The following is a 13,006-nucleotide window of genomic DNA, read 5'->3' as shown; positions in this document are numbered from 1 at the left end:
AATTCAGTGACTCATTGATTTGATTTTTTTCCTGGCTTCACCGTTTTGTGGTAGTTTATTTGCAGTGCTTGAATTTTTCCACAATAGGTTACTGTTGATTAGGGAAATGAAGCACATGCAACCAGCTGGTTATTGTCTCTAGATTACAAAGGAATCCATGAAGTATATGATTCTTTGACATGACCATTTCATGTTCATAGATACTTGATTCAGTGCAGTAAGTTAGTGCCAAATATTATTCTCAGTGTTACAAATTTTAAATACAATATGTTGTGAAATACTTCATTTAAAGGTGTTACACGCTTGAAATCTGTAGTATGATCGTGTGTTATGTGCAGCTATTCGGTATGGATCTTGACTTGAATAGTTGACATTTTGTCTCCTGTTTCTTTGACATTACTGCTTATTTTCATCCCAGATTAGTTAGTTGCTATAATGTTTCATACTTCAGCAAATTGTTCAGTGTATTAATTGGCAAATAAGTTGACTTTTAGGTACATCACTTACATGGTGTTTTGAATTATACAGGCTATGGCAATATTTCTCAGGCAGAATCTTGAGGAGAATTAATTGCGGAAGGTTACTTTGGCCATTGAAGGCAGTGTGTTTTAGCTTAGATTCTGATGAGACCCCTCTGTAGCTCTTATATCTGAGCAATGTTTATTCAGAGAAGTCATTGAGAGCAGTTTAAAAAACACAATGAGATTTTGTATGGAGGAGCCTTCAAACCATGATATTTTTAACATAACCACCAAAACATTTTCTTTTGGATGTTTTGTAGTGAAATATCATTGGTGTGTTGGCTACAGCTTAGTTTGCAGAGGGGCTCCGTGCCAGAATACATACAGTTTGATTTAAACTTAAATCACAGTAGCACTGTTTGCCCTTAATCCACATTTCTCATTTTGTCTGCTTGACTTCATTTTTTGTTTTCCCTTCTCCCCAACTTTATTTCTTTAGTCCTTAAGCTCTGTGTTAGCATCAGCCAGAAAAGAGGTTGAAGTAATGTCAGACGAGATGAGGGATTTAATATCAGAAAAAGAGACTCTGGCACAGGAGAGGAATACTCTAAAATTAGAGAAGGAGTCATTGTTGTCACAGCATCTAGAGATGGAGTCAAAGATTCTGTTAGTTCAGCAAGACCGAGAAGAGCTTTGTACAAAAAATGAAGAACTTAATTCAGAAAATAAAAAACTTCTACAGCAGAAAGAAGAAGCTGAGGCCAAAAGTCATCAGGAAAACACAGAAAAGGTAGCTCTGATATCTGAGAAAAGCAAATTGCTCTCTGAGATTGAGACAGCACAGGCAGATCTTCTGAGGGTAACTCAAGAAAATGATGCTCTCCGGTCTTCAGAGTCAACCTTGCTCCAACAGCTGAAAGAACTTCAGGCCAACAAAGATGCTGTGGATGCGGAATGTCAGAAACACATCAAGGAACGGGAAGAACTGGAGAGTTATCAGAAGAAGCTTTTGGAAGAGAATGATGCAGTCATTAAAAGCAAAGATGACGTCATTCAGAAACTGCAAAGTTCTTATGATGACCTGGCTAAAAATCAAAGAGAGCTACTACAAGAAGTGTCAACTCTGACTGCAGAGAGAGATTCAGCCCAAGAAAAAGACTTGGATCTTAAAAGTAAACACATAGCCTTAAAAAATGAAATTGACTGTCTGCTGCAGACAAATCAGAGTCTTCAGTCGGAGAAGGAGATGCTCCTTAAGAGCAGGGAAGAGCTGTGTATGAGTTTGGCCAATACTGTTAATGAAAACCAGGCATTAAAACTGAGAAAAGATGAGATGCAAGCAGAATTAGAGACTGAACATGAGAAACTTGAAAAGATGACAAAAGACAATATGGAGTTGAAGGCTTCCCTTTCTAGTCTCTCTAATGTTCTCGAGGAAATGAAATCCTCAAGAGAGACATCTAACTCCGAACAAGTTCATTTGCTTCAACAGGCTGTTTTTGCATCAGAACAAAGGCTTCTGGTTGAAAGGGAGAAACTTCTAAATGAAAATAAGGAAGTTACTGAAAAGCTCGCTAAGGCCACAGCAGATGCTGTGCTTGCTGAGACAGCCTTCACTGAGAAAATAAAGGAATTGAACTTGGAAAAGGAATCTGTGTTTTCTAAGTCATTGCAATTTGAAAAGCAAAGTGAAGCTCTTCTACGAGAGAAGGCTGAGTTGGAGAGAAAATATTCTGAGCTTCTTGAGGAGAAGAAGTCTCTTGAAAATGCAGTTTCTGATATGAAGGTAGAAAAGGAGCTGGACTTCTCAGCCAAGAGAGTTCTGGTCCAAGAGAATGCCACCCTCAAAGATTCCATTGGAGCCCTTGAGGAAGAACTAAAGAGGAAGAATCTAGAAAATCAAGACCTGATAGCCTGTAAAAGTGACCTTTCAGATCTCCTGAAGGAGGCTCAGGATGCCAGAAGAACATTAGAAAATGAACTGGCTGCTGTATCACATGCCAAGCAGGTCCTGTCGTCTTCATTCAATACCTGTTCGTCTGATATAGAAATACTGAATATAGAGAGGACTGAATTACAAGATAAATGCCAGAAATTAATTGGTGAGGTTGAAAACATGAAAGAAAACTTAACCATAGAAATGAAAGCTAGAATATCAGATAAGGAATCCTTTTTATTGGAACGTATGGAGCTACAAAATAACATTAGTTTCTTAGAGAAGGAGATGGAAGTGGTGAGAGAGAAAAATAAAGAATTTCTGACCGAGAAAGAACTTCTGGTTCAGGAGAAAGAAAAAATTGAAATTAAACTGGAGGAAGTAATTAAAGAAAAGATGATTCTCTGTGCAGAGTCAGAGCGGCTGGCATCTGAAATTCATCAGGTGAAGAGTGAATTAACTTCCCTGTCTGCATCAAAAGCAGAGCTTGAGGACGTGCAGAGCTGTGTCTCTGAGATGCTGGATGAGCTTCAGCAAAAATATGAGGTGACGGACAAGGAGAAAATGGAGTTAGTTCAGGAAAATGAAAGTCTGCATGCTGAGTGGAAGAGTTTGGTCATCATTAATGAAAAGATACTAGAAGAGAAGGAGAAGTTGTCCAAGGAATATTACAGACTGCATGAGAAAGCAGTGGCACTTCTAGAGCAAACTGATGCAGACTTCTCATGCAGGATGCTGGTCTCTGAGGAAAAACATGAGCTGCTGCTGGAGGAGATGAGCAATCTGATTTTGAAACTAAGAGAAATAGAGACCCTCCAGGCCCAAATATTTATTCAAAAAATTGAGGTATTGAAATACATAAACAATCAAGTATGTTGTACTAATACTGAGCACTAACTCATTGATTTCCTTTCTGCACTTCATTGCACAATCAGCACTTCAACTTAGAATGAACAGGCTGGAATTTTTATCTCATGACTTTGGATTTCTTTCAGGTTGTGAGTCTGAAAGACATTTCAATTATACCATTTATTCTTAAATAATTCCTAAATATAGGAGCTAATGTTGTTGCTGAATGTTGCAAGAAAACAACATAAACTGTGAATAAAAGGAAGTTTGTTTTCTGACTCTGTCAGGAAAACTGGGCAGTTCCTCTGTCAAAGTGCTTTGCAGCTTAAGAGCTGGAGGAGGGGCTGCAACAGACTGCAAATGTGAGTTACTACAAAAGAACAAAACAACGTCCTGCTCCTGTAAGTGTCACTGGATTAAATAACAGTGCAGGAGAACCATTTAAATCTGCAATGTTGGCAACCATTGTGTTCTTTTTATTCACAGAAGTGTTTTGTATTTACTACCAACAAATTCAGAGCAGTGTTTTGAATTTTACTTTGGCTTGAAGCCCATAAAATCATTTTTAATGCAAAATGGAAGCGTGATATCCTACAGGAATCCATTATGCCTGCCTAGGTGTTAAAATAGCCTTATCAATTATTTCATTTTATGAGGGCATAATGACCAACACTAAAACAATGTTACCATTGGCTTTATCTGGTATTTAATTTTTAACTTTTTTTTGCATTTTTAGCATTTTTTATAATTTCACATTTTCTGAAATGGAGCAGTCTGTTGGAAGTGAATATTTACTGAGCTGCCACTCAGTGGTCAGAAACCTGACAGCAATCACAGCGGCGGTAAATAGAAATCCAGGTAATTAAAAAGAAGAAAACGTGCTTCCTCTGTGGTGACACAAGGATGAGATCCCAATTGATGCCTTCACGGCAGTGAATCTACTCATGACCACTTACTTTTATACTTTATGCAGCTTCAGAATTCCTGTTGAAGTCCGTGTTTAATTGGAAAGCAGCTGGCAAACAGTGGAGCTGTGCATAAGGTATTGTGGTTCCTCATGTGCTTTCAGGTGTCCCGCTGGTAATACTTTCTTCCCTTCCATCCCCCCTTTAATCATAGGCTGACAAAAGAGCGGAAGAAGTTTTACAGACCATGGAGATGGTGGCCAAAGAGAAGGACGCCATTCACCAAGAAAAGATTGAAACTTTGGCATCTTTGGAGAACTCGAGACAGACAAACGAGAAGCTGCAGAATGAAGTAATCATATTTAAATGCTTTTATATGAGAAGTATCGCCTAGTTTGTTAGTGATTTGGACCTTTCTCATGGTGTCTATGTACCACGTGCAATCTGTGCTCTGGGCTTTGGTCGCCTTCTGGTATGAAACATAACTCAGTCTGATGCTTTGGTTCCCTGAGGTTGTGTCAGGTGTGGCCTCACGCTGCAGAGAAGTGTGCTGTACAAAAGCACGAGCACAGCTTATAGCAGGACAAGCACAGCATTGTGCTCTAAGCACCTGTTCTTCAGTCTGTGCGCTGCCACTTCATAATACATCAGGGTCTGAAGACAGGGAGAATGTCCCCACTAATCCCCCCTGCACTCATTGGCCCCAGAATATCTTCATCTAAACTGGTGGCTTTTCTGCAGATGTGGAGCACTCTGGCCTCTTTCTGATTATCATTTCATCTTGTGCAGCTCTCCTAATAATGTGTAGTGCACAGCTGGGTTAACCTAAGTGCCACAGCTTGTACAGAAACAGTAATGTTTTCCAAGGAGATCTGATGGCTCGAGAATTAAAAGCAATGACGTTAATAATGGCAGGAGTTCCTTTTGGGATTAAAAAAGAAAAAAAAGGAAAATCAAGCACAGGGTCCTGTAATGCCATGAGAGTGGCTGAAGATTATCTGTTATGTAATATGATGTGTCGGTGAATGCAAACAAATAAGGTTCACAAGCCTGTGGGATTTCACTGGTAAATGCAAGCTCAGTAAATAGATCAGCAACAATCTGACCTGTGCAACAAGATCTCCAGGAGGAACTGATTTCTAATGGATGCAAGCACAACATTCAGCCTTCTGTTTCTCAGAAGTTAAGGTATGGTGAAGGAGAACTTCTTATCAATTAGAGCTGATTTCAACAGGGAATATTGAGGTATTAAAAAAAAAAAAAAAAAAAAAAAAAGATTTGAGATGAATGGCATTTAAAATGGAGGTAGTTGGGAGCTTTACATTTTATACCAGGGTCTATATGTCAGATTACTGTAAGCTGCTCTGAAGAGGAGATTGAATTCTTTGTGCTCTGGACTTGAATTCAGAAGGGCTCTACCTGTTCTGTTGGACAAATGCTTTTCAGTACAAATGGTCTGAATTAGTTTAATGAACAAAAATGGCAAAAAGGAGCAGCTCAGCTCAGGCCTTAGTGTTCCTGAGTACTTTTCCAAGCGATGCACCTGAGGACAGTGCAGTTCTTTTGTGTAATTAGTATTTTTTCCTCTTTAAGTTGGACATGCTTAAACAAAACAACTTGAAAAATGAAGAGGAACTCACTAAATCAAAGGAGCTTCTGAACCTGGAGAACAAGAAAGTGGAGGAACTTAAAAAGGAATTGTAAGTATTTCAGTGTACATTTGTTAAACCATTACTTGGTAGTTCCATTTACCTTCCTTAAAAGAAAAAATGGAATTCGGTACTTGTCTGGAATCCTTACTTATAAAGCAGGGATTTAATCACAAGTAAGTACTGGCTTGACACGCGTATAGCTTGAAATTGGAATATTGCTCCTGGATTTCTAAGTGCTATGAACAAATCCTTCATTCAAGCTTTGAAGTAATTTGTTTGTTGGAGGAAGTTTCTGGTTCTGCCACCTGAGGGCACTAAATTATTTTAAAAGCTTAATTGTAATCAAATCCAAACAGTATTTCCTTACAAGTGCACTTGGAGCATCAAGTAGTTTGAAGAGGCGCTGTTTATAGAAAACTGGGTTCTGCTTTTGTTTCTCATGATGACCATTTCCAGTTTACTCCACTTGCCACACTGTGCTCTTATTTTCTAACTGCTTTCATACAAATGCCCTGTGTGTAAATACGTTGAGTTGATCAATTCTCATCTGAGAAACTATTGCTTATGTACTGTACTGTGTAGCACTGTACACAGAGTAACTGCAGAGCATCTGGCACAGTCATTTGTATGTGAGGTGTTGTTGCCCCGAAGCTGTGAGTGTGCTGCTGTGAATAGAAGTCCAGCCGTGTTGTTCCTGCCTCCACGCGTGTGGGAAATGCCAAAGCAAAACAACCATTTCTAGAGCAGCTGCTGTAGTGCTGGGGCAGCGTGGGGCAATCAGACTGATTTCATGGAGAGACAAAATATATTTGACTGTGGTTTTTTCAAGAGAAGACTGGTTCAACCCCTTAGAGATCAGAGAAAAGGTTGGAAAATCTGCAGTCGTGTTACATGCTAAATTCTAAAGGTAATTCAGACTTCCTTTAGTTTAACTGTGCCCAGTAAGAGCCCACAGAGTTCCTCTGTTTGGAAGCACTTGAGTAAGTTTCTGACTCCTGGGCTCTCCTGCCTCTCACAGCCACACAAGTATCTTTAATATTCCGGTCAGGGTTTAACCCTGTGTAATATTGGCACATGGAGCGCTGAGAAGAACAAAACCCAGTCATAAAAGTTCCCATTTCATGAAGTGAAGTGTACATTTTCCATTAAGACATACTCAAATGTTCTACAAACTCAGGTTAGTCACTTGTCTCCCAGGCAGGCAGAAACAACCTGCTTTAAGGAAACAATGTGTATTAGTAGCGAAATGAAACCTGCAAATGCACTTCAGCTTTTGATTTGTTGTTTGGTTTTGTACCTGAAAAGTGATGAGAGCGGAGCAGCCGACCCCACGGTCTCACACCCTGTCGGTTGTTTGGGTGGCAAACCTTGCAGTGCTGAGGGCTGCGAGCTTTGTTCGTTTTTAAAGACAGTTCTCCTGCCTTAACTGCAGAGCGCTCAGCCACGTTCGTTTCTGAGCATGCCTGGGCTGTGCAGCTCACCAGCAGCCCCTGGGAGGGATATTCCTGAATCCAAGTGCTTGGTAACCTCTGGAATGTGCAGGATGAGCAGACTGGATGTTCCCTGCGTTTCCTTGAGTGTCTGATGCATTTGAAGGAGAAGGAAGCGGCCGTTTTGTGCTGCTGCCTCTTTTCAGGGTTAAACCTATCCATGTGCAGCGAGGTACGGCTCGTCACCTTTATTATCAGTCCCAGCAGGCACGTGACCTAGATGTATTTTTCCAAGCTGTGAAGCTGATTCTCTCCCACAGTTTTTTCTTGCCTCCCTCGTTCCTATGGTAACAATGCACTCTCTGTCCTCGCAGCGAGGCGCTGAAGCTGGCAGCTGCTCAGAAGTCCCAGCAGCTTGCAGCTTTGCAAGAGGAGAACGTGAAACTTGCCGAGGAGCTGGGCAGAAGCAGGGACGGAGTCACAAGTCATCAGAAGGTAGAGTGGCTGGAACGTTTCCTGATCTGTGGTGAAAGTGTGGGTCATGCTGTTCCACTGCTGTCGGGGTGACGTTGCACTGCATGTTTGTGATTGAAGGATGAGTTGTTCTGAGAATGTTTTAAAATACATTTGGAAACCACCTGCACTGGGAGGTTAGTACTGCAGGCGAACAGAAGGTTGTGTAACCTACAGCGGGTACTTAGGAGGCTTGGAAATAAGCATAAGTTAAATATGATTTAGGCAAATGTATTAACAGACACCTATTTCTGTCAGGAGTAGTTTTATTATACAACTATGAAATCTCCATCGAGGCAGTACGAAGGAAATCTGTCTGTTTAATTCTTCTCCTTATTCCTGCTCTCCTTTCCCATGAAAAAAAAGAATATGTAGAATGCCTTCCAGGATAGCATTTAAAACTACTTGTTTGGAGTCTATGAAAAGCTCTGTGCATGTGTTTGCTTACTTAGACATGATGCTGTGCATGTACACAAACAGTGCTGCAGTCCGGTACTGGGTACCAGTGGACTAGAATTGATGTGAGGTTGTTTTTTTGTTATAGTTTATAGGAAAAAACACTGTTTTTTTAATATTACACTTGGACACATTGGAATCTTAAAGTATGGACACAGTTATGCAGCTTATAACACTTGCACTTGCCAGACAGATGTTAGATTTGCATCCATTACATGTGGTGGTTTCATTTCTTGTGGAGCACTTCTCGTGATATCACCATGAAGGCATCTAAGTAACACCTAGTTTAAAAGCAAAAGTGGAGCATGGCTTTGTGTACTGGCTTTCTGAGAGAGCTCTTATGCAGAAACAGGTATGCCTGCTCTCAGTGGCAGTGGAAGAGACGTCTTCCATCCTGTAACACAGGCTGACACTCTTGAAGCCAAGAGTGGCTTTTGCCCCAAGGAAGCTGTCCTGCTTTGAGATACTGAGGTTGAGTAACTACAGATCAAGCAAGTTTCTAAATCCTTTTGGCTGCTGCTGGGAGTAATGCATGAGCTTCTTCATCCTGAAGAGCCTTTGGAGATGATTAACCTGATTCCCAGACGTGTGGGCTCAGCCACTGACTCATGGTGCATCTGAGTAGTGATGTGATAACAGAATGCTGTCATCCTAAGCAGCCATTGGGAGCTCTGCTCCCCACTCCCACATGTTTTCTTAAATTATTTCAGAATCTTTGAGGCAACCTGTTATTTTCAGAAAGAGTTGTAACTTGAAAAGGAGTCAGCGACATCGGTCAGATCTTTCTGCCTATCAGAAGTAGCCAGTCAGAAAGACCCTGAAGGAAGGGGCCCTTCAGCCCACGAGGCTGGCAGAGGTGAATGCCATCTCGCTGTGGCCTCATGTAGTTTCTGGATGAACTTGCAGAGCAGTCCTGGTGTCTGCATCCCGTCTGCCTGTGGATCTGTCAGCAGGGATCCCATCTCACTGCCAGGTCTGTGAAGCACAAAGAGCCAATCGCCTCGCAGACTGAAATATTCTCAGTTCACTTTCACCATGACCTTTTCTGTCCATAAGCAGCTCCCATAACTAAGAACGAGGTTTAAGAGAACGAGTGCTGATGCTGAGAAAGAAGATGTCTCAGAGCAGCATTTCACAGAGCAGATGCTGAAAAACCGGACAATAGGGAGGAAAGCACAGAATGTAGCAGTGCTTCAGTCAGAGTTTCTGTGCATGACCATTAAAATGCAGTAAGAAAGATAGCAAGCATATGTTTTAAGTATTTTGAGCAGTCACTATGGTAACTATAAATTGTAAGTGTGCTGCTAGTCAGTTGGGTTAGTGAATCTGTGGCTGCATGTGGCACACTTTGCAAAATTAATGAATACTCTTTCATGAATGATTTATCCTGACATCTAAAGGTTAAAGTGCCTAAAGATGCTGAGGGGTGGTTTTTTATATCGATTCATAAATAATTAGCTGTGTGTAATTAGTTAAAGATTCCTAGTCAGATAGATACTGAGCTTAGGGAGCTATTCTGGCTTCAGATTATTTGCTGTGGCGTTTCAGGAGCTTCAGACCAGCCCAGGCATTATAATTTCAGTGGAAAACTGTAGAAAGCTGCCAGCTGAGCTGCACCATCTTTTGTTAAAGGCACACGAGAAGTCTGCTCTGAGGCAAGAGGGAGGGCAGACTTACTTAACTGTCCGTTACTTATCTCTGACATCCATTTCTGTCTTGTTCTACACAAAAATCTGCCATCTCTCCACAGCCAACCAGGAAGATAAAAAGGATGAGGGGGATGCAGGGTTTGTACTTCAAGTTTTGGGGCATCTCAGAAGTGCTGAAAGCAGTTAATTCTGAGGTGAATGGCACTGAGCAAGCAGAAAGGAGAGAAGAGATGGAGTGGTGGGGAGAAAATAATTACCTTAAAAATACTCAGTTATAACATTCTCAGGATTCCTCAGTTACTTCAGCATGTCTTCTGTGTTGGGGCTTTGTGGTTTTGATGTGGTTGCTGCATTTGGTTGGTGGATTTTTGTTCATTTGCTTGCTGTGTGTGCCTGCCCCAGAGACGCTTTTCAGTGGAAGTTGTTGCTGGTTCTGAGGGCCCTGCAGAGTCACAGGTGTCTGTTACTGCATCCCAAACCAGACAACAGCTTTAGGGATAAATAATTCATCTCGATACAGTGGTACAGAAACCAGTACAGATCAGTAGTACAGTTATCCAGGCTGTTACAATAGCAAATCCAGGGATTCGATAGTACAACTATCCAGGTCAAAATGACAGCAAATCCAGTATTTCATCAATACAGGGTGAAGCTTAACAGCTGGGAACGCAAACACAGTTTTCTGTGGTGTGTGTGGCACCAAGAGGTGCTCCATTGCTGTGCTGCACACCTCTTGTGTGCACAGGGCCACAAAACAGCTTAACGCCTCTCACCAGCTCACAGTGGTCACTGAATGGTCTGTGGCTGCGTCTGCATTGTCCTGGGAGAAAATCAACCGCTGTAAGGATGTGTGCACCCTGTAGACTCTCCCATGTTGTTTTGTGAATGTGATATTCTGATACGTTATAGTAAGGAAATAACAATTCGTGTATTAACTGTGGGCTTTTTGTGTTTGCGTTTTAGCTGGAAGAGGAGAGATCAGTACTCAATAACCAGTTACTAGAGATGAAAAAGAGGTAAGGTTTTTTTTCTGATACTTGTAACTGTACAGTCCTACAGAAAACTTGGCAGAGCATTATACAAAAAAAAGCCAAGAAAAAGCACTTTTCTCTATTGTATCATATTTAAAAGTATTGAGGTTTTTAGCAGCCTGGGCTTACAGTTCATGTCTTCCACATTTATTTATAAAAAATGAGATGAAAATATAATCATTAATATAAGAAAATATAAGAAAAGAAGCAGTAGTTACCATTTCCCCTTTAGTTTGTTCGTCTTTATTCCTCTTTAGATTGTTCATCAGTCTGATAAGTGTCCTCAGATCCTCACTGGTCAGGTTCCTAAGGAGGGAGAATGCAGAGATGATTAGGATTGATATTAAAATAAATAACTAAAGGCTGTTATTCAGCCTTTGTTGGATCATGCTGAGATCTGAATCTCACTGTATCCGTAGTTATTGCAGTTCATTCAGCACTGCTATTAAATACCAGGAGATTTGTCCTGGGTGTCTGGGGCATCCATTTGTAAACTGCTGTTCAGTCAATGGTCCCAAGTTCTAAAACATCCCATCTCCCTGCTGTTAATAGGGAAGCTGATTGGCTGCACACCACAGCGTGTTGAGAAAAATGTTGTCTTTTCAGAAGTGATTATATAAATTCTTAGCAAAAGGGGCAAATCTCCGTGACACCAAGTGTGCTCCAAGAAAAACAACCAAGACTCTGTTAGAACTTCCTGCACTAACAACACTTCAGCATTCATGTGCATCCTTGGCTACTCAGTATATATACAGAGTCTGTTTTTATTCCTTAATTATCTGTTATTTGGTGGAAGGTGATTCATGCTCTGTTATATCTCACCCTTCTTTTAAAGGACAATATGCACATAGGATATTACACAAGCTAAAGCCTTCTTAGAGACTGCAACAATTCTATTAGTCATTACACAGATGGACAAGTCAGCAGCTGAAGCTCCAGCTTTAAGCAGCCTCATGAATTGGATCGCAGGGTCTTTAGCTGTGTATAGTAGCCTAAGTGCCATTTATACATGTTAACATAACAATTCTAGAGTAAGCTATAAAGAGCAAGATGTGTGGCTCTCATTTTCCTTCTCCTGAGTTGGATCTGTCGTGTCTGCACCACACATACACTCAGCAGTTAATTCTGTACCTGTTTTTACTCTCTGTGAGCTGCCTAAAATAGCCAACATGAATATGAAATCATCACAGTGAACGTTGATGTTACTTTCAGGGTTGTCAGGTCCATCTACCTTTGATCACCTTTGGTTACAATGGGATGCCCAAGTTTCTGATTGACTTTAATGACATTTCTCTTTGGTGTTGAATAAACTCCAATACGAAAGATAAAACAAGAAGCAAGTCAGAGTCATTGAAGCAAACTGTAGACCATGAGGGGTTAAAAATGGAAGCATATGGTCTTATTTGCCAACAAAAGCAGGCTGAATGAAGAAGTAATAAAACAAAATAGTGTGTCTCTGAGTTCCCCAGTTGCACTGAAGCTGGTGTGGAGCAGAGATTTCTTCCTTTTGTTATAAGAATCTGTAATACTAAAACAGAGACATCTGCTTGTCTCAGTTAGGTCAGATCTCCAGCAGTAATTTCCCACCTTCCTTCCATTCCACCCACAGGAGTTTAGCAACTGCCAATGAAGCAGTTTGTCTGGCAGTGACAGATCAGTAGCTGTGAATCTGATGGGGTTCTGTGTTACTTCAGTCCGTTAGGGTCGTTGTGGGTTGCTAACTGTCTGACTGTCTTTGAGCTTGCGCTATTTATCGATACTCATTTCACTCCTCTCTCTTCCCTTTCCTACCCTTGCTTCCTTTGCTATATCTGTGTGTCTTTAATGGTAAGACTCAAGAAAGTCTATCCACGTTATAATAAATAACTTTTTTTTTTAAGTATAGCTGTTGTACATATTTTGGCTGCCTTTGTCCCTTGGTGTCTTGCTTCTGTTTTGTAAAATACTCAGCTATATATATATGTATAAATATATATAAAGTCTATATTTTTTACAAAAAAAACAGCCCATGGGTGTGCGAATTTAGTTCTTCCTTGTAGTACCTGGCATTTCTATTCCATGTTTCTAACTTTTGGTTCTTGTTATCTTGCATTTTTAAAGCTTGCCCAGTAACACTTTAAGGTA

The 13,006-nt window shown here is 40.8% G+C and overlaps 1 protein-coding gene across 50 annotated transcripts in view; it reads left to right on the top strand.

The window, feature by feature from the left end:
* CLIP1 (CAP-Gly domain containing linker protein 1) overlaps window positions 1-13,006 on the top strand; it is a 57,840-nt gene that overhangs the window by 39,197 nt on the left and 5,637 nt on the right. For 33 of the 50 annotated variants that reach the window (XM_015877839.3, XM_085555645.1, XM_085555625.1 and 30 more), the window contains 6 exons: window positions 961-3,243; window positions 4,366-4,503; window positions 5,745-5,851; window positions 7,608-7,728; window positions 10,815-10,867; window positions 12,983-13,003. In XM_015877839.3, the coding sequence (XP_015733325.2) occupies window positions 961-3,243; window positions 4,366-4,503; window positions 5,745-5,851; window positions 7,608-7,728; window positions 10,815-10,867; window positions 12,983-13,003 (2,723 nt within the window). Of the gene's footprint in view, window positions 1-960; window positions 3,244-4,365; window positions 4,504-5,744; window positions 5,852-7,607; window positions 7,729-10,814; window positions 10,868-12,714; window positions 12,765-12,982; window positions 13,004-13,006 lie in introns of those variants that run through there. The other 17 variants (XM_085555665.1, XM_085555661.1, XM_085555666.1 and 14 more) reach the window with 4 other exon arrangements.

Source organism: Coturnix japonica, chromosome 9, assembly GCF_054131305.1.
Source record: "Coturnix japonica strain WE chromosome 9, WE-NBRP24, whole genome shotgun sequence".
Classification (NCBI taxonomy): domain Eukaryota; kingdom Metazoa; phylum Chordata; class Aves; order Galliformes; family Phasianidae; genus Coturnix; species Coturnix japonica.
Note: the sequence above shows the minus strand (reverse complement) of the source record. Positions and strands in the feature narration are given on the sequence as shown.